The 25827-nt window shown below is 44.2% G+C and overlaps 1 protein-coding gene and 1 long non-coding RNA gene across 2 annotated transcripts in view; one reads left to right on the top strand and one right to left on the bottom strand.

The window, feature by feature from the left end:
- Positions 1-3743, top strand: part of LOC120981927 (V-type proton ATPase subunit S1-like) — a 122697-nt gene extending 118954 nt beyond the window's left edge. Inside the window, exon 10 of the mRNA XM_040411730.1 lies at positions 3244-3743. Within this exon, the coding sequence (XP_040267664.1) occupies positions 3244-3453 (210 nt within the window). The 3' untranslated portion in view covers positions 3454-3743. The remainder of the gene's footprint in view (positions 1-3243) is intronic.
- The window catches only part of LOC120981933, a 159843-nt gene continuing 134519 nt past the window's right edge, over positions 504-25827 (bottom strand). The window contains exons 2-3 of the long non-coding RNA XR_005774814.1: positions 1515-1657; positions 504-1022 (exon numbers count right to left, since the gene is read on the bottom strand). This is a non-coding gene — a long non-coding RNA (uncharacterized LOC120981933). The remainder of the gene's footprint in view (positions 1023-1514; positions 1658-25827) is intronic.

Here is a 25827-nt window from a genome sequence, read left to right as displayed (position 1 = left end):
GGCATATCACTAGGATATGCCCCCTTTGTCTGATAGGTATGGGTCCCTACACCAAGGGCTCTCCCCATACAAGTGAATGGGAGCGCACCGCAATTGTGCAGCCACCGGTCCCATTCATTTCTATAGGGCCGACGGAAATAGCCAAGCCAGCGCTCGGCTATTTTCGGCGGCCCCATAGAAATGAATGGAGGATGGCTGCGCATGCGCATCATCTTTGCCCGCTGTGTTCTCGTTGTAGTTGCAGGTCTCAGAGGTGGGACCCGCACCTATCAGACAATGGGGGCATATCCCAGCAATATGCTCCCATTGTCTGTGATTGCAAAACCCCTTTAATATTAGCTAAAATGAGCTGAAATATTAAAACACATAAAAAGGGAATCTTGAAACATTCAAGCTTTCACAATTGCCAATACAGCTGTCATGATAACTTGACTTCTGTAGTCTTTTGCTCACTAGTAAGCTTTGCTGTATAGACTGGAACAAGGTTAGCAGAAGGCACAACCTTTAAAGCAAACTAACACATTAAGGTATTCCAAGGACACAAATCCATTTAATTCAGCTAAACTGTAATACATGAGACAGTATAACAGCTAAACAGGACCTGCCTCATCCTCAGAGAAATACAACTGCCTATGTATGTTTGCAGCGGTCCCTTCAGGGACTTTGGTGCTGGTTGCTGCTTCCTCTTAGCCTCTGCTGTTTCCTCAGCTTTCACACCTGATAACAGTGAATTGTTAGATGGGCCGCGGTCCCCCGCACTGATGGACACTAAGAATTGTGGACCGCTATCCTGACAGTTCACTGCTATGGGACACTGAAACTTTAGGTGTGCAGCCTGTTTATCTGAGAGCGATGGTGATAAGGGCAGAGTCTGTCTCAGTTCATGTCCCTGTTAAAGTGGTCATTACTAGTGATGAGAGAATCGAAGTCCATGAAGTGCACTTTAATCCAAATTCTAGGATAAATTCGATTTGCCGCGAAGCTGAATTTCCTCGTGCTTCGCGGCAGTAAATCGATTTAACCTGAAATAGTGTAAAAAAAACAAAAAAAATAATAACTGATCCATTTGCTCGCATGGGCCGCCCGCCTCCATCTTCCTTGAAGATCTTGGCCGAAATCCCGTGCGTGATGACGTATGATGTCACCACACCAGCCGGCATGATGACGTCATCTCAAGCCGCGCGAGATTTCATGCCAAACCTTTAAGCAACATGGAGGCTGGTCCGTCACAAGCAAATGGATCAGGTAAGTATTATTATATTTTTTTATTGTACATTCTATTATTAATATCAGAAGCCGCGATCATGTATGAACGCGGCATCTGAGGGGTACAATGACGGGAATTGGGATTGCACCACTCCCTGTCATTGCACCCACCACTTAGAAAGAAATGCGCTTCAGATTTTTTTGTAAAATTCGACAAAGCAGCCGAATCGAACTTTGAAATACTTTGCTCATCACTAGTTATTACATTCAGGGGATTGGCATGTAATAAAGAATAGATGATTACTTACCTGACACATTCTGTGCCACAGCGCCAGTTACCCCAGCGGGGCTCTGTCTTCCCAGTTGCAGCTGTGAGGTCACGTTGACGTGTGACCTCTGCGGCCAATCACTGGTCTTTTCAGTGCATTGCTGAGGCCAATGAGTCAGACCCCTGTGAAAAATGCAGTCTTAGGCCTTGTTCACGTCACATTTATGTCTTACATTTTATGCATACAAGAGCGTATACGTTAAATGGACGCCTCTGTCAGATTCCGTACAGAGGCATCCGCCACCATAGAGTTCCAAGTATGTTTTTTTCTTTTTACAGGACTCTGCAGGATGGGGAAGCATAGTGTACTACGCTTTTGTATTCTTTTTTTCCCAAACATATATGTTAATTGTAGCGCAAAAACGTGATGTGAACCCAGCCTTATTGTCTTTCTCATATGGAAACCAAAAAAACATAAAGGCTGATAATAAGGTGAATCAGCAGATAATTTTTTGCACTTCCCTAAACATGACCAAAAAAGAAGTAGGCCCCATATATTGACATACCGAATATTTTGCGTCAAATGTATGACTGCATGTGGTCCATTTGATAAACTTGGCCCACCATTTAGTATATCGCTGCCATTAGCTTTTTTTCCTGACAGTTTTTCTACACCACATTGCGTGATGCATCTTTTTCTCATTTATAACTTTTTTTGCAGCTGGTATACATGTTGGATTAGAGAACTGTCTAAATCCTGACAAAACACTAAACCACTTTTACAAACTGACATGTGTGGTGAAAACAGCAAACCAATCTGGAGCACATGATAAAAAAGTACATCACACTTCACATAGGAATGGGGTAAAAGGCACCCAAAAGGTGCAAACACAAGTATAAAGACAGGCATTCGTATTCAGGAAGTCATTCAGAAGATTCTATTGGTTGCATATCTGTATCTGTTTTTAAAGGGCTTCTGTCAGCCCCCAAAAGTCATTTTTCATTTTTGGGCTAATTAAAATCCTTATAGTGCGATTATTCAATATATAGTGCTCTTACATTTTTCTGTGGCTTAGTTTCTTCAAAAACCGCACTTTTATAATATGTTAATTACCTTGCTACCAGCAAGTAGGGCGGTTACTTGCTGGTAGCCGCCGCATCCTCCTTTCAAAAAAATGCCCCCTCCTCCTGTTGATTGACAGAACCAACGAGCGCTCTCCTCCTCCGGCTGGCCCTGTCTGCGTTCCAAATATCACGCCTGCGCCGTACCGGTCTTCAGTTGGCGCAGGCGCACTGAGAGGAGGACGGTCGCTCGGCTCTCCTTCCTCAGTGCGCCTGCGCCGGGTGTAGATGTGACGACATTGGCGCAGGCGCACTGAGGAAGGAGCGGCCGAGCGAGCGTCCTCCTCTCAGTGTGCCTGCGCCGACTGAAGACAGGTACGGCGCAGACGAGGAGGAGGGGGTTTTTTTTTGAAAGGAGGATGCGGCGGCTACCAGCAAGTAACCGCCCTACTTGCTGGTAGCGAGGTAATTAACATATTATAAAAGTGCGGTTTTTAAAGAAACTAAGCCACAGAAAAAGGTAAGAGCACTATATATTAAATAATCGCACTATAAGGATTTTAATTAGCCCAAAAATGAAAAATGACTTTTGGGGGGTGACAGAAGCCCTTTAATGCTGATTTCCACATTAGAATAAACTGACCTTACGTACCCTATAAATTATCCTACGGTTATGCCTCATTTGATATATGCAATGTGTCTTGCAGATTCAAGGATTTAACATCAAGAACAACGTGTTCTCGTATGCAAGTGACTGCACGTCTTTCTTCACTCCTGCAATCTGGATGGGACTTGTGTCCTCTATTATCCTCTTGTGGATCCTGTCATACGGGATTTTCATGATTATGCAGCTAACAACAAATGATAAATTTGATGACCCTAGAAGCCAAGCACTGTCTGTTCCTCAAGGAGAATAGAATTCTATGTTAGTTTCATTTTAAGGAATGTAAACTTATTTCTACCGCAAAGTGGCGAATTATGAACTGAGAAGTCAACCCACTCTTGTCGAAAAATAATTTAGATCCATAGTACAGAAAACCCTATTTCAGGTTCCTTTCTATATTCTTAGAAAATCTTCTCTTTGATAATAACTGACACTTCTGAGTTCATATACAACCTTGTCTCCTATTTGTCCATCCAATGACTTTGCTCTCTATATTGCATTTACAATTCTATGCATTAAATATCATTTATGCCTCTGTTTAGAGATCATGAGGTCTTACGTTAATTTAAAGCATTGATAGATCATTTTACAAAGTTGCATAACTGTTTGCTAGCTTGTAAAGTTATATATAGATGTATATCTCACTTTATAGTATGATTTTGTTAAAATATTAAAGAGGTTATGCCACGAAATCTGCTAGATTTATATCAAGCTGATAGCTCAAGGGGAGGGTCTTTTCTGCCACAGCTCTCTCTCTATCACAGCTCAGGGGCATGTCCTTTCTCAGGGGGCATGTCCTTTCTGCCACAGCTCTCTCTCTATCACAGCTCAGGGGCATGTCCTTTCTCAGGCGGCATGTCCTTTCTGCCACAGCTCTCTCTCTATCACAGCTCAGGGGCATGTCCTTTCTCAGGGGGCATGTCCTTTCTGCCACAGCTCTCTCTCTATCACAGCTCAGGGGCATGTCCTTTCTCAGGCGGCATGTCCTTTCTGCCACAGCTCTCTCTCTATCACAGCTCAGGGGCATGTCCTTTCTCAGGGGGCATGTCCTTTCTGCCACAGCTCTCTCTCTATCACAGCTCAGGGGCATGTCCTTTCTCAGGGGGCATGTCCTTTCTGCCACAGCTCTCTCTCTATCACAGCTCAGGGGCATGTCCTTTCTCAGGGGGCATGTCCTTTCTGCCACAGCTCTCTCTCTCTATCGCAGCTCAGGGGCATGTCCTTTCTCAGGGGGCATGTCCTTTCTGCCACAGCTCTCTCACTGTAACTGTTACAGTTCAGGTGGTGTGTCTTTTCAGCTACAGCTTTCTCCCTGTAACTGTCACAGCTTAGGGTGTGTGTCCTGTATGCTGCAGCCCTCTCCCTGTAACTCTCACAGGTTCTAACAGAGGATATAGCTGGTGGCAGTTGAAGGATGGAACTGAGCATATGTGTCCATCACAAAGTGGACAGAGAGATAAGGAAAAGAGCAGGTGGTGCTAGACAGATACATTTTATTAAATAACTCAGTGGCTATTTAGATCCAGGTGCTGGTTTAAAAAATTTAGAAAATATTTTGTGGAACAACCTCTTTAAGGTGGGATTTCCTATTATTGCAAATTATATCTATGCAACTATAAAAATAAAATAAAAATCACCTTGGATGCATATAACAAGCCATAGAGGGGATGGCACTCCGCCATGATTGAGACCACATTTAGGTGATTTGTTGTGGATCTTTATTATGAAATATGTTCAAAATCTGCATCTGAACTCACCTTTACATTGAACCATTTAACTATTTCACTGCCATGGGTTTCAGGAAAAGTGCATACTTTTGACTAAAGTCTATGTCTACTAGTGATGAGCAGCAGGTGCCATATTCGATTTCGACGAAATTCGCGAATATTTGATAGAATATACGTTTTATATTCGTCGAAATCGAATATTCGTCATTATTCTTGTTATCGCGATTAATATGCGATTTAAATAATCGCGTATTGCGATTTTAACTTAACCACTTCCCATCTGGGCCCTTTGCCCCCTTCCTGACCAGGCCAAATTTTGCAAAACGGACATATCTCACTTTATGTGGTAATAACTTTGGAACGCCTTTATTTATCCAAGTCATTCAGAGATTGTTTTCTCGTGACACATTGTACTTCATGATAGTCATAAATTTGAGTCAAAATATTTCACCTTTATTTATGAAAAAATCCCAAATTTACCCAAAAATCTAAAAAAATCGCAATTTTCTAAATTTCAATTTCTCTGCTTTTAAAACAGAAAGTGATACCTCATAAAATATTTATTATTTAACATTCCCCATATGTCTACTTTATGTTGGCATCATTTTGGAAATGTCATTTTATTTTTTTAGGACGTTAGAAGGCTTAGAAGTTTAGAAGCAATTCTTCAAATTTTTAAGAAAATTGCCAAAACCCACTTTATAAGGACCAGTTCAGGTCTGAAGTCACTTTGTGGGGCCTACATAGTGGATACCCCCATAAATGACCCCATTGTAGAAACTACACCCCTCAAGGTATTCAAAACCGATTTTACAAACTTTGTTAACCCTTTAGGCGTTCCACAAGAATTAAAGGAAAATGGAGATCAAATTTTTAAATTTCACTTTTTTGGCAGATTTTCCATTTTAATCAATTTTTTTCTCTAACACATCGATGGTTAACAGCCAAACAAAACTCAATATTTATTACCCAGATTCTGCGGTTTACAGAAACACCCCACATGTGGTCGTAAACTGCTGTATGGGCACACGGCAGGGCGCAGAAGGAAAGGAACTCCACATGGTTTTTAGATGCCATGTCCCATTTGAAGCCCCCTGATGCACCCTTACAGTAGAAACTCCCAAGAAGTGACCCCATTTTGGAAACTAGGGGATAAGGTGCCAGTTTTATTAGTGCTATTTTTGGGTACATATGATTTTTTGATCATTCAATATAACACTTTATGGGGCAAGGTGACCAAAAAATTGGTTGTTTTAGCACAGTTTCTATTTATTTATTTTTACAGCGTTCACCTTAGGTGTTCAGTCAAGTGACATTTTTATAGAGCAGATTGTTACGGACGTGGCGATACCTAATATGTATACTTTTTCTCATTTATTAAAGTTTTACACAATAATAGCATTTTTGAAACCAAAAAATTATGTTTTAATGTGTCCATGTTCTGAGAGCTATAGTTTTTTTATTTTTGGAGAGATTTTCTTATGTAGGGGCTCATTTTTTGCGGGATGAGGTGACTGTTTTATTGGTACCATTTTGTGGGACATACGCGTTTTTGATCACTTGGTGTTGCACCTTTTGTGATGCAAGGTGACAAAAATTGCTTGTTTTGACAGTTTTTTTTTTTTTTTTTTACGGTGTTCACCCGAGGGGTTAGGTCATGTGATATTTTTATAGAGCTGGTTTTTACGGACGCGGCAATACCTAATATGTATACTTTTTTTTATTTGTTTCACTTTAACACAATAATAGCATTTTTGAAACCAAAAAAATTATGTTTTAGTGTCTCCATGTTCTAAGAGCTATAGTTTTTTTATTTTTTGAGAGATTTTCTTATGTAGGGGCTCATTTTTTGCGGGATGAGGTGACGGTTTTATTGGTACCATTTTGTGGGACATACGCGTTTTTGATCACTTGGTGTTGCACCTTTTGTGATGCAAGGTGACAAAAATTGCTTGTTTTGACACAGTTTTTTTTATTTATTTTTTACGGTGTTCATCTGAGGGGTTAGGTCATGTGATATTTTTATAGAGCTGGTTTTTACGGACGCGGCAATACTAAATATGTCTATTTTACTTTATTTTTTCTATTTTAATATTTTTTTTTTTATTCTTAACTTGGGAACTTTTTTTTTTTTACATGTGAAACTTTATTTTATTTTATTTTTTCAACCCTTTATTTTTTTTATTTTTTTTTACACTTTTCGTCCCCCATAAGGTCATACAAGACCTCTGGGGGACATTTGCTTCACTTTTTCTTTTTTTTTTCACAGTTAATTTCTCCTGTAACTGGGGCTGAGATAGTAGCCCCAGTTACAGGACAAATGCACCCCTATAGAGGCTGTACAGCAGCAATCCTGCGCTGTACAGCCTCACAGCAGGGCTGATCGAGGTCTCTGAGAGACCTCACACAGCTCCTGCACACTCCGGTCACGGCGGTCACATGACCGCCGGGCCGGAACAGGAAGCGCACAGCGCTTCCTGCTCTGCAGACACAGCGCTCGGTGAGCGCTGTGTCTGCAGCGATCGTGAAGGCAGGGACACCTGGGCACTGTCCCTGCCTTGTCTTAGGGTTGCCCTGCTGTCACTGACAGCGGGCAACCCGATCAGCAGCTGCACGATTAGCGTGCAGCTGCTATTTCTGACAGGACGTTTTAAAACGTGCTGTCAGAAATAGACGTCCACCCATAGGACGTTTATATCCTATGGGCGGACGTGAGGCGGTTAAAGGCTACTCTCCTATTGAAATAGCAATGCGATTAATTCAAGTTATAATAATCGAATTTCGATTTTAACTTAGCACTGCTATATTCCATATTCGTTAATTCTAGCTTAATATGGAATAAAGCAGTGCTAAGTTAAAATCGAAATTCGATTATTATAACTTGAATTTTTTTTATTTTTTATTGTTATATCCCACTTCCCTAAAGTTGTTCTTACCTGTCCTTTGGATTCCTGGCTTCCTGGCTGCTCCAGTCAGTGCCCGTTGCCGCTTCTGCCGACTTCCGTGCTCATGGAGCGTCCCCATCACCATGGGAACGTCTCCATATACTAGAATGTACTGTCGGATTTGAGAATTACGTGAAAAATCGTAATTCGATTATTTCAAGTTATAATAATCGAATTTCGATTTTAACTTAGCACTGCTATATTTAATTCTAGCCTAATATGGAATATAGCAGTGCTAAGTTAAAATCGAAATTCGATTATTATAACTTGAATTAATCGAATTGCGATTTCAACTTGGACCTGGTTTACTATGGTTGGCTTGGTAGAATTAGCGAATATGTATTCCACAAAACGAATATAACGAATGTATTCGTCATATTCCACAAAACGAAGATAACGAAGTATTCTGCATCTTCGTTTTAGCTACCTATTCATCAACTTCGCTAATTCTAGCAATCATATAGGAAAGTTTACTATAGAGACAGCTAAGTTTAATTCGCTATGCGATTATATTACTTTGCTTTTTTTTATAAATAGAATAATTATAATAATTATCAGGTATTATAATTATTCTATTTTTTTTTTTTTAAAAAGCAGTCATATAATCGCATAGCGAATTAAACTTAGCTGTCTCTATAGTAAACTTTCCTATATGATTGCTAGAATTAGTGAAGTTGATGAATAGGTAGCTAAAACGAAGATGCAGAATACTTTGTTATCTTCGTTTTGTGGAATATGACGAATACATTCGTTATATTTGTTTTGTGGAATATGACGAATACATTCGTCATATTCGCTAATTCTACCAAGCCAACCAGAGTAAACCAGGTCCAAGTTGAAATCGCAATTCGATTAATTCAAGTTATAATAATCGAATTTCGATTTTAACTTAGCACTGCTATATTCCATATTAGGCTAGAATTAAATATAGCAGTGCTAAGTTAAAATCGAAATTCGATTATTATAACTTGAAATAATCGAATTGCGATTTTTCACGTAATTCTCAAATCCGACAGTACATTCTAGTATATGGAGACGTTCCCATGGTGATGGGGACGCTCCATGAGCACGGAAGTCGGCAGAAGCGGCAACGGGCACTGACTGGAGCAGCCAGGAAGCCAGGAATCCAAAGGACAGGTAAGAACAACTTTAGGGAAGTGGGAAAGAAAAAAATATAACAATAAAAAAAAAAAAAAAAGAATATTCGAAATATCGAATTTACATCACTATATTCGAAATATTCGCGAATTAGCGAAGTGCCGATATTCGCGAAAAAAATTCGATATTCGAATATTCGCGCTCAACACTTAGGCCTCATGCACACGACCGTTTTTTTTTACGGTCCGCAAAAACGGGATCTGTTGGTCTGTGATCCGTAACCGTTTTTTCGTCTGTGGGTCTTCCTTGATTTTTGGAGGATCCACGGACATGAAAGAAAAATCGTTTTGGTGTCCGCCTGGCCGTGCGGAGCCAAACGGATCCGTCCTGAATTACAATGCAAGTCAATGTGGACGGATCCGTTTGACGTTGACACAATATGGTGCAATTTCAAACGGATCCGTCCCCCATTGACTTTCAATGTAAAGTCAGGAGTTAATATACCATGGGATCGGAGTTTTCTCCAATCCGATGGTATATTTTAACTTGAAGCGTCCCCATCACCATGGGAACGCCTCTATGTTAGAATATACCGTCGGATTTGAGTTACATCGTGAAACTCAAATCCGACAGTATATTCTAACACAGAGGCGTTCCCATGGTGATGGGGACGCTTCAGGTTAGAATATACTAAAAGAACTGTGTACATGACTGCCCCCTGCTGCCTGGCAGGTGCTGCCAGGCAGCAGGGGGCAGCCCCCCCCTGTAGTTAACACATTGGTGGCCAGTGGGCCCCCCCTGTAGTTAACACATTGGTGGCCAGTGCGGCCGGCCCCCCCTCTCCCCCTGTAGTTAACACATTGATGGCCAGTGGCCCCCCCCTTGTAGTTAACACATTGGTGGCCAGTGAGGCCGGCCCCCCTCCCTCCCCTGTAGTTAACTCGTTGGTGGCCAGTGGGCCCTCTCCCCTCCCTCCCCCTCCTAATTAAAATCTCCCCCCCTATCATTGGTGGCAGTGGAGAGTACCGATCGGAGTCCCAGTTTAATCGCTGGGGCTCCGATCGGTAACCATGGCAACCAGGACGCTACTGCTGTCCCGGTTGCCATGGTTACTTAGCAATTTGTAGAACCATTATACTAACCTGCGAGCTGCGATCTCTGCGTCCGGCCGGGAGCTCCTCCTACTGGTAAGTGACATGACCTGGTTGCCATGGTTACCGATCGGAGCCCCAGCGATTAAACTGGGACTCCGATCGGTACTCTCCGCTGCCACCAATGATAGGGGGGGAGATTTTAATTAGGATGGGGAGGGAGGGGAGAGGGCCCACTGGCCACCAACGAGTTAACTACAGGGGAGGGAGGGGGGCCGGCCGCACTGGCCACCAATGTGTTAACTACAGGGGGGGGGCCCACTGGCCATCAATGTGTTAACTACAGGGGAGGGAGGGGGGGCGGCTGCACTGGCCACCAATGTGTTAACTACAGGGGGGGGCCCACTGGCCACCAATGTGTTAACTACAGGGGGGGCTGCCCCCTGCTGCCTGGCAGCACCTGCCAGGCAGCAGGGGGCAGTCATGTACACAGTTCGTAGTATATTCTAACTAGAAGCGTCCCCATCACTATGGGAACGCCTCTGTGTTAGAATATACTGTCGGTTCTGAGTTTTCACGAACTGAAAACTCAGCTATGAAAAAGCTTTTATGCAGACGGATCTTCGGATCCGTCTGTATAAAAAGTAACCTACGGCCACGGATCACGGACACGGATGCCAATCTTGTGTGCATCCGTTTCTTTCACGGACCCATTGACTTGAAAGGGTCCGTGAACCGCTGGCCGTGAAAAAAATAGGACAGGTCATATTTTTTTCACGGGCAGGAAACACGGATCACGGATGCGGCTGCAAAACGGTGCTTTTTCCGATTTTTCCACGGACCCATTGAAAGTCAATGGGTCCGCGAAAAAAAAACGGAAAACGGCACAACGGCCACGGGTGCACACAACGGTCGTGTGCATGAGGCCTAACATTGTAAGTCTGGACGGATCCGTTTGCCTCCGCACGGCCAGGCGGACACCCAAACGCTGCAAGCAGCGTTCAGGTGTCCGCCTGCTGAGCGGAGCGGAGGACAAACGGTGCCAAACTGATGCATTCTGAGCGGATCCGCCTCCCCTCAGAATGCATTAGGACTGGACGGATCCGTTCGGGGCCGCTTGTGAGCCCCTTCAAACGGAGCTCACAAGCGGAGCCCCGAACGCTAGTGTGAAAGTAGCCTAATGTCTACATGCACAAAGTCATCAACATGCAAGACTCCCATAATCTCCACACCACAGATGCCATAAATATCAGTCATGGAGAGGACAAGTGGAGGTTTCATGTGCAACTACTCATCTTCTCTACTCTTTCGTAGAAAAAGATCCAACTCACACATATCTTTGCTGATTGGTAAGAGGTGGTGGTTATACGTACAAAAGTTTATGTACCCTATGGTCACTGGCACGCTTCAACAGACTGTGATCCTTTCTCCCAATGTCACTGGAAGTAAAACTTTTCATGCTGTTCCCCAATTTCAAATGAGTGCTGTGCCCTGATTACTGTAGCTACACCCTGGCATTAGAGATAAGATTGTACAGGGTGGGCCATTTATATGGATACACCTTAATAAAATGGGAATGGTTGGTGATATAAACTTCCTGTTTGTGGCAAATTAGTATATGTGAGGGGGGAAACTTTTCAAGATGGGTGGTGACCATGGCGGCCATTTTGAAGTCAGACATTTTGAATCCAACTTTTGTTTTTTCAATAGGAAGAGGGTCATTTGACACATCAAACTTATTGGGAATTTCACAAGAAAAACAATGGTGTGCTTGGTTTTAACGTAACTTTATTTTTTCATGAGTTATTTACAAGTTTCTGACCACTTACAAAATGTGTTCAATGTGCTGCCCATTGTGTTGGATTGTCAATGCAACCCTTTTCTCCCACTCTTCACACACTGATAGCAACACCGCAGGAGAAATGCTAGCACAGGCTTCCAGTATCCGTAGTTTCAGGTGCTGCACATCTCGTATCATCTGAAGGCAATCGTCTATGCTGTGAAGATACGAGATGTGCAGCACCTGAAACTACGGATACTGGAAGCCTGTGCTAGCATTTCTCCTGCGGTGTTGCTATCAGTGTGTGAAGAGTGGGAGAAGAGGGTTGCATTGACAATCCAACACAATGGGCAGCACAGTGAACACATTTTATAAGTGGTCAGAAACTTGTAAATAACTCATGAAAGAATAAAGTTACGTTAAAACCAAGCACACCATTGTTTTTCTTGTGAAATTCCCAATAAGTTTGATGTGTCACATGACCCTCTTCCTATTGAAAAAACAAAAGTTGGATTCAAAATGTCCGACTTCAAAATGGCCGCTATGGTCACCACCCATCTTGAAAAGTTTCCCCCCTCACATATACTAATGTGCCACAAACAGGAAGTTAATATCACCAACCATTCCCATTTTATTAAGGTGTATCCATATAAATGGCCCACCCTGTAGATCTAAGCTGATGATCTACAGGTGAAACTCGAAAAATTAGAATATCGTGCAAAGTTCATTTATTTCAGTAATGCAATTTAAAAGGTGAAACTAACACATGAGATAGACTCATCATATGCAAAGCGGGATATTTCAAGCCTTTATTTGTTATAATATATATAATATAATGGATGATTATGGCTTACAGCTTATGAAACTCCAAAGTCACAATTTTGAGGTACCCTTTGCTCAGGGGATATGGATTAATTCGCTGACTAGAGTGTGACACTTTGAGCCTAGAATATTGAACCTTTTCACAAAATTCTAATTTTAAGCTGCATTAATGCAATTCTTTTAAATTTTTATTACTGAAATAAATGTACTTTTGCACGATATTCAAATTTTTCGAGTTTCACCTGTAAGCTCTGCCCATTATATTTTAGCCATGACATCCATGTAACGTCTTTTGAGGAGATAATAATGAGGGGATTTTTTAAAGCCAGTTTTTCTTGAGTCTGTGTTGCCATAATTTGTGCAAAATATATCAAATGTCACACATTGTAAATGTGACACCTCTTTGAAAATAACACCCCCTATTGGACAGATATTACAACATTTTTTGTGACATTTGATAAATCTGGCATACACCTACTCAGCTAGATAACCACACCAACTTTCCCATCCAGTATTCACAGGTGAAAAGAGCAGTGTCAGATCAGAAAAATGTACACATTTTGCACAAAAATGTTATGTGAAAAAATGTGGGACTTTAAGGCCTCATGCACACGACCGTTGTGTGCATCCGTGGCCGTTGTGCCGTTTTCCGTTTTTTTTGTGGACCCATTGACTTTCAATGGGTCAGTGGAAAAATCGGAAAATGCACCGTTGTTAATCCGCGGCCGTGATCCGTGTTTCCTGTCCGTCAAAAAAATAAGACCTGTCCTATTTTTTTGACGGACAACGGTTCACGGACCCATTCAAGTCAATGGGTCCGTGAAAAAACATGGATGCACACAAGATTGGCATCCGCGTCCGTGATCCATGGCCATTGGCAACTTTCACACAGACGGATCGCAGATCCGTCTGCATAAAAGCTTTTTCAGATATGAGTTTTCACATAGTGAAAACTCATATCCGACAGTATATTCTAACACAGAGGCGTTCCCATAGTGATGGGGACGCTTCAAGTTAGAATATACTGAGAACTGTGTACATGACTGCCCCCTGCTGCCTGGCAGCACCCGATCTTTTACAGAGGGCTGTGATCCGCACAATTAACCCCTCAGGTGCCGCACCTAAAGGGTTAATTGTGCATATCATAGCCCCCTGTAAGAGATCAGGTGCTGCCAGGCAGGAGGGGGCCCCAATATTATATTCATTGGTGGCCAGTGCGGCCTCCCCTCTCCCCCCCCCCCAGTTAAAATCACGTTCCGAATCCCCCATCATTGGTGGCCAGTGCGGCCTCACATCTCTCCCCCCCCTTGTTAAAATCACGTTCCGAATCCCCCATCATTGGTGGCCAGTGCGGCCTCACCTCTCCCCCCTCCCTAGTTAAAATCACGTTCCGAATCCCCCATCATTGGTGGCCAGTGCGGCCTCACATCTCCCCCCCCCCAGTTAAAATCACGTTCCCCCATCATTGGTGGCAGTGGAGAGTTCCGATCGGAGTCCCAGTTTAATCGCTGGGGCTCCGATCGGTAACCATGGCAACCAGGACGCTACTGCAGTCCTGTTTGCCATGGTTACTTAGCAATTTTTAGAAGATTTATACTTACCTGCGAGCTGCGATGTATGTGACCGGCCGGGCGCTCCTCCTACTGGTAAGTGACAGGTCTGTGCTATAGGCAATGCGCCGCACAGACCTTTCACTTACCAGGAGGAGGAGCGCCCAGCCGGTCACAGACATCGCAGCTCGCAGGTAAGTATAATGCTTCTAAAAATTGCTAAGTAACCATGGCAACCAGGACTCCGATCGGAACTCTCCACTGCCACCAATGATGGGGGAACGTGATTAGAGTAGAGTACCCTTTCACTAGGGAGAGGGAGGAGTGGTGACCCCTAACTCACCTAGCACTGGCACCTGGCTGCCCTGACATCCCTAGGCGGGCTGCTAACCCGTATGGCGATCACGTGCCTCATCCCTGGCTTACCCTGAAAGAAGCAGACAGGTCGGACAGGTCATAAATCAACCTTTTTTTATTATTGTTCTTTTTGGACACTAGGCCGATGGGGTTGATGCGCCATGATGCAAAGGGGATGAGTGGGAAAGGGCCTATGAGGAAACCTTTCTCTACCTCAGATTGGAGCAACTCGCTAGTCGCTGGAGGGTCCAGGGTGGCTGACAGCAGATTCCTGCCTTCCCAGGGAACCTGCGGCAGTGTAATGAGCCCTGTGTGGAACCCCTGCCGGAAGCCTGCCAACAGAAACGCCACGAAGTCCTGATCATGGTGATCCTGAAGGAGAGCCGCTAAGAGGTCCACGTTGATGTCGGCTAGTCAGGATCCCTTGGCTGCTTTTTTGGGACAGGCGGACCGCGGATGGGCTCTGAAGCACAGGGAGCACACATGGAGGGATCTGCAGCTGGCATAGGAGCAGCCTCCTGAGTTAAAATTATTACAGACCTGACTTCTTCCTAAGTAGACAATGGGTCTGCCCAGTTTGTCAGTGGAGGGGTTGGACGGCAGAGACCCGGAGGTTCCCGGGAGGGCCCTGTCCTGAGACGGGTGAGCGCTATTTGGGCACCATTCAGATGAGTGGAAAATAGACTGGCATGTTGCACAGTTGGGTGCCCTGAGGCCAGCGAAGTGATGACAGAACAGCTCTGTGTAAATTAAGGACCAGCTGGTGACATATTGGAATTGCGCTAAAGCTGCCGCCGCCTTAGCCGAGAAGGAACGATGGTAGTCGTAGAAGGCTGAACCACCATACTTGTGACCTAGGTCAGTGACCAGGTACAAGTAGCTATCCAGCTCTTCCCTCCTTCCCGGCTGTGCGGTGCAGATGATGTCTCTGAAAAGGCTAAACGCCAAGACGAACTCGGGAATAGTCAGTTTGCGATTAAGCCGCGAGTCCTTGGCCCTGAGGACCACAGACACATCCCCACAATTGATAACCCTGTTCTCGGGCACATCTTGAGCAGCAATGAGGATCGACGCCAGATTAACGTCCTTCCCTGCCAGAATGTCCCTCTTGAGGTTGTCAGGAATGAAGTGTGAGGGGGACACCTGGGGAATGGGCCTGGGCATACCTGGTGCCAGCCAGCCTGATGTGGACGGTGTGACCAGCGGGACAGGTGCCGGGGGTGCCATGGGTGGCCGGGATTCCAGCTCTGATACCCTCGCCCGGACATCAGCTACTGAGTCGACCAAGGAGTTTAGGGTAGACTGCAGCTGCACCAGTGATAACTGTATTGAAGACGTCTCCGGCTGTACTGCCGAAGCGCTGGAGTTTGTCATGAGCAGTTTGTACAACTCTGCCTTCCTGGCGGAGGCCGGGTGCGGGATGCCTCTCCGGTTCAGCTCTGCTAACAATTTCGGTATGGTCCAACTCCTAAGGGATGATGGACCCGCCTGGCCTGACATGACCGACCCGGAGACAGATAGGCTGTCATCCATATCCGAAGCTCGAGACATAGTATAGCTGTTGAAACAAAAAGGCGTGACAGATAAAGAGAGGAAAGAAGAGAGAAAAAAACAAAACAAGAAGTTGATGAAAGAACGGCATTGAAAATGTGCCAGATGGAAAAACACATACCGGAATGGGAACCCGTAACACGGACTAGCAGAACCTGACCTAGCCAGACAGACGAAGAAACCAATTACAACGTGAACATAGACCCGACGGGTACACTGACGGGTAGTACTAGGAAATCTTGCTCATGCTGTTCCATCCAATGTCGGACATTTCTTCCCGTGTGACATGCCGCTTTGTCATGCTGGAAGACCCCATCCGCCCCAGGGAAGACAATTAGCATGTATGGGTGTACGTGATCTGCAAGGATGGATTCATACCCAAGTCATTTGAGAGTGCCTTGTACATGAGTGGGCCCAGAGAATGCTACAAATACATCCCCCAGACTATAACGCTGCCACCACCAGCTTGTGTTCTTCCAGCAATGGTTGCAGGGTGTGTGTTCTCTGATGTTTCTTGCCTTGATGAAGCTGTTCGATGAAGCAGAAAATGTGACTCAGAAGGCAACCCTTTGCTAATCAGTCCAATTCAAATACTGCTACTAAAATTGAAGCCATTTTTGTTAGCAGAGATGCAGTGAATTTCTGTCTGCTTTGGAGCCCCATATGCAATATGTTATTTTTAGATACATTGGTTATAAAAAAGGGCTAGAATGAGGTGGCTCCACTGTCTGACTTAGTGGTAGCGTTGCTCTTGCTATGCTTCACCCAGGCTTAAATGTAAATTGAAATAATAGTAGCAGGGGCTCGCTATTACAGCTGGATACACGTATATTTTATTAAGATAATAAATTGTAGATAAAATGTCAATAAAAATTGATAAAAATCGAATGGCTATGTGTCCTCAGCTATTTGACTAAATTAGCTGGATATATTGTATGCACTTTGATGAAGCGGCTCAGTAAAGTTGATGGCTAACAGTCACTGTTTGTTTGTGAATTTGTTGATTTGATGCGATTTATAACAAGTTCCAACGTAGCAGTTATTTAAACAAAACAGTTCTGGATGTAATATTCATAATTCCATTGTTACAAAAAAGGTCCCCATGCTGAATATGCCAGATATGGTGATCAAATGATTGGTTATACACACCGTAATGCAGACACTAGTACCTGAGTACAGAGCCTTCACTGCTTCCTGGTCCTCCATTATGGAAGCGCTCATTAGTATTCACCCCATAAGACACAGGGGCATTTTCCCCCCGAAAAATACGGTAAATAGACTGCTTTCAAGTATATAAGACTTAGATTTCTCAGTTAAATCTGGATTAATGGGTGGAATGAATATGGGAAAACAATACATTAAAATAATCAAATGCATCCTGTAGCAGGGCATAGTTATGGAATCCAGACTAAAAGCCTTAAAGGGGATGTCCGGGTTATGAAAAAAAAATATAATCTGATGGTAAGCAAGTTTTAGGCAAAAAAAATTATATTTCCTCATTTCCCTGGTTCTCTTCTGGCCCTTTGTATACCTGCAGTAACAAAATCTCAAAGTTTTACTAATTAATATTTGTGCCCCCCCTACTCTGCAAAGGGAGTGAATAAAAGTGCTGCCCTGAGTGAAATGTCTGACTGCTGGGAGACTCAGCAGCATGTTGTATGTGTAGCCAGGGCTGGCTCCAGGTTCATGGGGGCCCTTGGGCGATAAAGTCTCAATGGGCCCCCTTGTGGCATTTTGCACGGCGCTTACAGCAATGAAACTGCATGTATCATAGATTAAATACCTTACACAGAGCATGCTACCGAGCGGATATATGTGAATCAGTCCTTATGTGCCTACTTTTATTTTCTACCCAGTGTTTCAGTCCCTCAGGTCTACTCACAGATATGTGCCCCCTCACAGTAGATATGCCAAGATATGTGCCCACTCACAGTAGATGTGCCAAGATATGTGCCCCTCACAGTAGATATGCCAAGATATGTGCCCCCTCACAGTACATATGCCAAGATATGTGCCCCCTTCACAGTACATATGCCAAGATACACTCACCTAAAGAATTATTAGGAACACCTGTTCTATTTCTCATTAATGCAATTATCTAGTCAACCAATCACATGGCAGTTGCTTCAATGCATTTAGGGGTGTGGTCCTGGTCAAGACAATCTCCTGAACTCCAAACTGAATGTCAGAATGGGAAAGAAAGGTGATTTAAGCAATTTTGAGCGTGACATGGTTGTTGGTGCCAGACGGGCCGGTCTGAGTATTTCACAATCTGCTCAGTTACTGGGATTTTCACACACAACCATTTCTAGGGTTTACAAAGAATGGTGTGAAAAGGGAAAAACATCCAGTATGCGGCAGTCCTGTGGGCAAAAATGCCTTGTGGATGCTAGAGGTCAGAGGAGAATGGGCCGACTGATTCAAGCTGATAGAAGAGCAACATTGACTGAAATAACCACTCGTTACAACCGAGGTATGCAGCAAAGTATTTGTGAAGCCACAACACGCACAACCTTGAGGCGGATGGGCTACAACAGCAGAAGACCCCACCGGGTACCACTCATCTCCACTACAAATAGGAAAAAGAGGCTACAATTTGCACGAGCTCACCAAAATTGGACTGTTGAAGACTGGAAAAATGTTGCCTGGTCTGATGAGTCTCGATTTCTGTTGAGACATTCAAATGGCACTATGGGGGAGCTGGCACTATGGGGGAGTCCGAATTTGGCGTAAACAGAATGAGTATATGTATCCATCCTCTGATGACTACTTCCAGCAGGATAATGCACCATGTCACAAAGCTCGAATCATTTCAAATTGGTTTCTTGAACATGACAATGAGTTCACTGTACTAAAATGGCCCCCACAGTCACCAGATCTCAACCCAATAGAGCATCTTTGGGGTGTGGTGGAACGGGAGCTCCGTGCCCTGGATGTGCATCTCTCAAATCTCCATCAACTGCAAGATGATATCCTATCAATATGGGCCAACATTTCTAAAGAATGCTATCAGCACCTTGTTGAATCAATGCCACGTAGAATTAAGGCAGTTCTGAAGGCAAAAGGGGGTCCAACACCGTATTAGTATGGTGTTCCTAATAATTCTTTAGGTGAGTGTATGTGCCCCCTTCACAGTAGATATCCCAAAATATGTGCCCCCTCACAGTTTATATGTCAAGATGTGTACCCCCTTCACAGTAGATATGCCAAGATATGTGCCCTCTTACGGTGGATATGCCAAGATATGTGCCCAGTTCCCCCTTCACAATGGTTATGCCCAGATGTGCCCCCTTTACAGGAAGTGAAAAAAACAAACAATAAATACTCCTCGCCTCAGTCACCTGGCTCCTCCCATGATCTGCGCTCTGCAGCAGCAGGATACTGTGACACATCGTGCTGCTGTGTAGGAGGAGCAGAGGCTGATTCCCAGCCTGCCCCGCTCTTCCTCCTACACAGATCAGCAGGACGATGTGTGAGGAAATCGTGCGGCTGCTGCTGTGGAGTGCTGGCGGCTCAATGGTGGAGTGGGGAGCAAATAATTCCCTGCTTCTGTGGCGTGCCTCCGGTGTTTGGCACCCGGGGAGGGTCCTTTCTCTGGCACCCCCCTCAATATTTAAAAAAAAATTGTACCTCCTCACAGTAGTATTCCCCTCATTGTAAAACCTTCACAGAAGTTTTGTACATAAGTGTGTCCCCTCACAGTAGGTATGCACACATTGTGCCCTCTCACAGTAGTTATGCCCTCTCTTTGCCCCTTTCACATTTGTAATTCCCTATCTGTGCCCCTTCAAAGTAATAATCCCCATTGTGCCCTCTTCACAGTAATAATCCCCATTGTGCCCACTTCACAGTAATAATCCCCATTGTGCCCCCTTCATAGTAATAATTCCCATTGTGCCCCCTTCATAGTAGAAATCCCCATTGTGCCCCCTTCATAGTAATAATGCCCACTGTGCCCCTTCATTGTAGTAATGCCCTTTGGCTCTGTGCCCCCTCCATACTAGAAATGCCCATTGTGCCCCCTTTACATTAGTAATGCCCTTTGTGCCCCCTCCAGAGTAGTAATCCCCTCTGTGCCCCCTCCATAGTAGAAATGCCCTCTGTGAACCCCTCTATAGTAATAAAGACCTCTGTGCCCCCTCCATAGTAATAAAGTCCTTTGTGCCCTGTCGATAGTAATAAAGACCTCTGTGCCCCCTCCATAGTAATAAAGACTTCTGTGCCCCCTCCATAGTATTAAAATCCTCTGTGCCCCCTCCATAATAATAAAGACATATGTGCCCCCTCCATAGTAATTAAGTCCTCTGTGCCCCCTCCATAGTAATAAAAACCTCTGTGCCCCCTCCTTACTAATAAAGTCCTCTGTGCCCACTCCATAGTAATAAAGACTTCTGTGCCCCCTCCATAGTAATAAAGACCTCTATGCCCCCTCCATAATAATAAAGATCTCTGTGCCCACTCCAAAGTAATAAAGTCATCTGTGCCCCCTCCATAGTAATAAAGACCTCTGTGCCCCCTCCATAGTAATAAAGACCTCTGTGCTCCATCCATAGTAATAAAGACCTTTGTGCCCCCGCCTTACTAATAAAGTCCTCTGTGCCCCCTCAATAGTAATAAAGTCCTCTGTGCCCCTTCCATAGTAATAAAGACCTCTGTGCCCCCTCCATGGTAATAAAGACCTCTGTGCCCCCTCCATAGTAATAAAGTCGTCTGTGCCCCCTCCATAGTAATAAAGTCGTCTGTGCCCCTTCCATAGTAATAAAGACCTATGTGCCCCCTCCATGGTAATAAAGACCTCTGTGCCCCCTCCATAGTAATAAAGTCGTCTGTGCCCCCTCCACAGTAATAAAGACCTCTGTGCCCCCTCCATAGTAATAAAGACCTCTGTGCCCCCTCCATAGTAATAAAGTCGTCTGTGCCCCCTCCATAGTAATAAAGACCTCTGTGCCCCCTCCTTTCTAATATTGTCTTCTGTGCACCTCCATAGTAACATAGTAACATAGTACATAAGGTCGAAAAAAAGACATTTGTCCATCTAGTTCGGCCTGTCATCCTGCAAGTTGATCCAGAGGAAGGCAAAAAAAAAAAACAACCTGTGAGGTATAAGCCAATTTTCCCCACTTTAGGGAAATAAAAAATTCCTTCCCGACTCCAATCAGGCAATCAGAATAACTCCCTGGATCAACGACCCCTCTCTAGTAGCTATAGCCTGTAATATTATTACACTCCAGAAATACATCCAGGCCCCTCTTGAATTCCTTTATTGTACTCACCATCACCACCTCCTCAGGCAGAGAGTTCCATAGTCTCACTGCTCTTACCGTAAAGAATCCTCTTCTATGTTTGTGCACAAACCTTCTTTCCTCCAGATGCAGAGGATGTCCCCTCGTCACAGTCACAGTCCTGGGGATAAATAGATGATGGGATAGATCTCTGTACTGACCCCTGATATATTTATACATAGTAATTCGATCTCCCCTCAGTTGTTTTTTTTTTAAAGTGAAAAACCCTAATTTTGATAATCTTTCAGGGTACTGTATTTGCCCCATTCCAGTTATTACTTTAGTTGCCCTCCTCTGGACCTTCTCCAGCTCTGCTATGTCTTCCTTGTTCACAGGAGCCCAGAACTGTACACAGTACTCCATGTGTGGTCTGACTAGCAATTTGTAAAGTGGTAGGACTATGTTCTCATCACGGGCATCTATGCCCCTTCTGATGCAACCCATTATCTTATTGGCCTTGGCAGCCGCTGCCTGACACTGTTTTTTGCAGCTTAGTTTGCTGTTTATTAAAATTCCTAGATCCTTTTCCATGTCAGTGTTACCGAGTGTTTTACCATTTAGTATGTACAGGTGACTTGCATTATTCCTTCCCATGTGCATAACTTTACATTTGTCAGTGTTAAACCTCATCTGCCACTTATCTGCCCAAGCCTCCAATCTATCCAGATCCCTCTGTAGTAGTATACTATCCTCTTCAGTGTTAATTAATTAAAAGTTTAGTGTCATCTGTGAAAATTGATATTTTACTATGCAAGCCTTCTACAAGATCATTAATAAACATATTGAAGAGAATAGGGCCCAATATTGACCCCTGAGGTACCCCACTAGTGACAGTGACCCAATCTGAGTGTGTACCGTTAATAACCACCCTCTGTTTACTATCATTGAGCCAGTTACTTACCCACATACAGACATTTTCTCCCACTCCGAGCATTCTCATTTTATATACTAACCTTTTATGTGGTACAGTGTCAAATGCTTTGGAGAAGTCCAGATATGCGACATCCATTGATTCGCCGCTGTCAAGTCTAGAACTTACCTCCTCCTAGAAACTGATTAAATTAGTTTGGCATGACCGATCCCTCATGAAGCCATGCTGATATGGCGTTATTTGCTTATTTCCTTTGAGATGCTCTAAGATAGCATCTGTTAGAAAACCTTCAAACAGTTTACCCACAACAGATGTTAAACTTACCAGCCTATAGTTTCCAGGCTCTGTTTTTGGACCCTTTTTGAATATTGGCACCACATTTGCTATGCGCCAATCCTGTGGGACATAGTAATAAAGTCGTCTGTGCCCCCTCCATAGTAATAAAGACCTCTGTGCCCCCTCCATAGCAATAAAGTCGTCTGTGCCCCCTCCATAGTAATAAAGATCTGTGGGCCCCCTCCATAGTAATAAAGACCTCTGTGCCCCCTCAATAGTAATAAAGACCTCTGTGCCCCCTCCTTACTAATAAAGTCCTCTGTGCCCCCTCCATAGTAATAAAGACCTCTGTGCCCCCTCCATAGCAATAAAGTCGTCTGTGCCCCCTCCATAGTAATAAAGATCTGTGGGCCCCCTCCATAGTAATAAAGACCTCTGTGCCCCCTCAATAGTAAAAAAGACCTCTGTGCCCCCTCCATAGCAATAAAGTCATCTGTGCCCCCTCCACAGTAATAAAGATCTGTGGGCCCCCTCCATAGTAATAAAGACCTCTGTGCCCCCACAATAGTAAAAAAGACCTCTGTGCCCCCTCCTTACTAATAAAGTCCTCTGTGCCCCCTCCATAGTAATAAAGTCAGAATGTCTAATAAAAGAAAGTCAGTCACGTAGTTCTTTTGGATACTATTGAATACTTGCGCTGCAGGTCCTTGTAGTGTTGTGGGTCAATTCACACCAGTTTCCAATGCGTTAAAGTGAAGAACCGCGCTGCCTAAACAAGGAATTTTTTCCACCGTGCTATAAGCCCACCGAGTTGGTACAGGATAACAGTGCTTCCCAGCTCTGGATTCCAAACGCACCTCCTGGATTCCTCTGCAGGGCACCAAAAATCACACCATAGTGAAGCACTTCAAATGCAGGTAAAAAAAACTTGTGGTTTATTATACTCACAAACGAGCTAAAATACACTGCTCAAAAAAATAAAGGGAACACAAAAATAACACATACTAGATCTGAATTAATTAAATCAACCCATGGAGGTCTGGATTTGGAGTCACACTCAAAATTAAAGTGGAAAAACACACTACAGGCTGATCCAACTTTGATGTAATGTCCTTAAAACAAGTCAAAATGAGGCTCAGTAGTGTGTGTGGCCTCCACGTGCCTGTATGACCTCCCTACAATGCCTGTGCATACTCCTGATGAGGTGGTGGACGGTCTCCTGAGGGATCTCCTCCCAGACCTGGACTAAAGCATCTGCCAACTCCTGGACAGTCTGTGGTGCAACGTGACGTTGGTGGATAGAGCGAGACATGATGTCCCAGATGTGCTCAATTGGATTCAGGTCTGGGGAACGGGCGGGCCAGTCCATAGCATCAATGCCTTCGTCTTGCAGGAAATGCTGACACACTCCAGCCACATGAGGTCTAGCATTGTCTTGCATTAGGAGGAACCCAGGGCCAACCGCACCAGCATATGGTCTCACAAGGGGTCTGAGGATCTCATCTCGGTACCTAATGGCAGTCAGGCTACCTCTGGCGAGCACATGGAGGGCTGTGCGGCCCTGCAAAGAAATGCCACCCCACACCATTACTGACCCAATGCCAAACCGGTCATGCTGGAGGATGTTGCAGGCAGCAGAACGTTCTCCACGGCGTCTCCAGACTCTGTCACGTCTGTCACATGTGCTCAGTGTGAACCTGCTTTCATCTGTGAAGAGCACAGGGCGCCAGTGGCGAATTTGCCAATCTTGGTGTTCTCTGGCAAATGCCAAACGTCCTGCACGGTGTTGGGCTGTAAGCACAACCCCCACCTGTGGACGTCGGGCCCTCATATCACCCTCATGGAGTCTGTTTCTGACCGTTTGAGCAGACACATGCACATTTGTGGCCTGCTGGAGCTCATTTTGCAGGGCTCTGGCAGTGCTCCTCCTGTTCCTCCTTGCACAAAGGCAGAGGTAGCGGTCCTGCTGCTGGGTTGTTGCCCTCCTACGGCCTCCTCCACGTCTCCTGATGTACTGGCCTGTCTCCTGGTAGCGCCTCCATGCTCTGGACACTACGCTGACAGACACAGCAAACCTTCTTTCCACAGCTCGCATTGATGTGCCATCCTGGATAAGCTGCACTACCTGAGCCACTTGTGTGGGTTGTAGACTCCGTCTCATGCTACCACTAGAAAAGCACCGCCAGCATTCAAAAGTGACCAAAACATCAGCCAGGAAGCATAGGAACTGAGAAATGGTCTGTTGTCACCACCTGCAGAACCACTCCTTTATTGGGGGTGTCTTGCTAATTGCCTATAATTTCCACCTGTTGTCTATCCCATTTGCACAACAGCATGTGAAATTGATTGTCACTCAGTGTTGCTTCCTAAGTGGACAGTTTGATTTCACAGAAGTGTGATTGACTTGGAGTTACATTGTGTTGTTTAAGTGTTCCCTTTATTTTTTTGAGCAGTGTATATAGCATATATAAAATCCTGGTAGTAACACTTCGCTGCCCGACCTGGAAACACATTTCAAGGAAACACATGTTAATGCATATATAGATATTAAGAGTTGTCACCATGACCCCTGGCTAAAAAACATTCCTAGTGGTCAATTTAAAAGAATGTCCCGTAACTGTACTGACACTGAAGATTATAGAACCCAGAGTGGAATACTAAAAAAGAGGTTTTTGGGGAAAGGCTATAAAGAAGGTACACTAGAAGATGTAGGATAAAGATTGAGGAAAATAGAATGGTCAAAATTGGTCACAAAGAAGAAAAAAAGAAGGATTTTCGATACACCTTTCTGACACAATACAGCACTGATGTAGGTTTTATTAAGAACGCAATAAAGAAAAATTGGTCTGTCCTAAAAAATGATCCAGTCATTGGTAAAGATGTACCAGCTCATCCTGATATTATTTTTAAGAAAGCTCCTAATATAGCAACTCACCTTGTTCATAGTGGAATACCGCCAGTGAGGACAAAAAATGGTATGAGCAAATTCACATGGTGCAGTTTCTCTTTGGCTTGTAAAAATAGAAGCTTTCTCAATAGGGTCCAATCCATTGAGAGCGTTAAATCCAACAGCAATGGACAAATATTCAAACTAAAAGGAAGCTGCACCTGTGAAAATGAAGGGGTCATATATCTGCTGGAATGCCCATGTGGGCATTCAAGAGCACATTAGAAACATAAAAAAAGGTTTAACTACACATAGTGTTTCACTGCATTTTAAAATGTGTCATAAAAAGAACCCAAAAGGAATCGAAGTGGTGAAAACACACTGGCGTGG

This window comes from Bufo bufo, chromosome 1 (genome assembly GCF_905171765.1).
Source record: "Bufo bufo chromosome 1, aBufBuf1.1, whole genome shotgun sequence".
NCBI lineage: Eukaryota > Metazoa > Chordata > Amphibia > Anura > Bufonidae > Bufo > Bufo bufo.
Note: the sequence above shows the minus strand (reverse complement) of the source record. Positions and strands in the feature narration are given on the sequence as shown.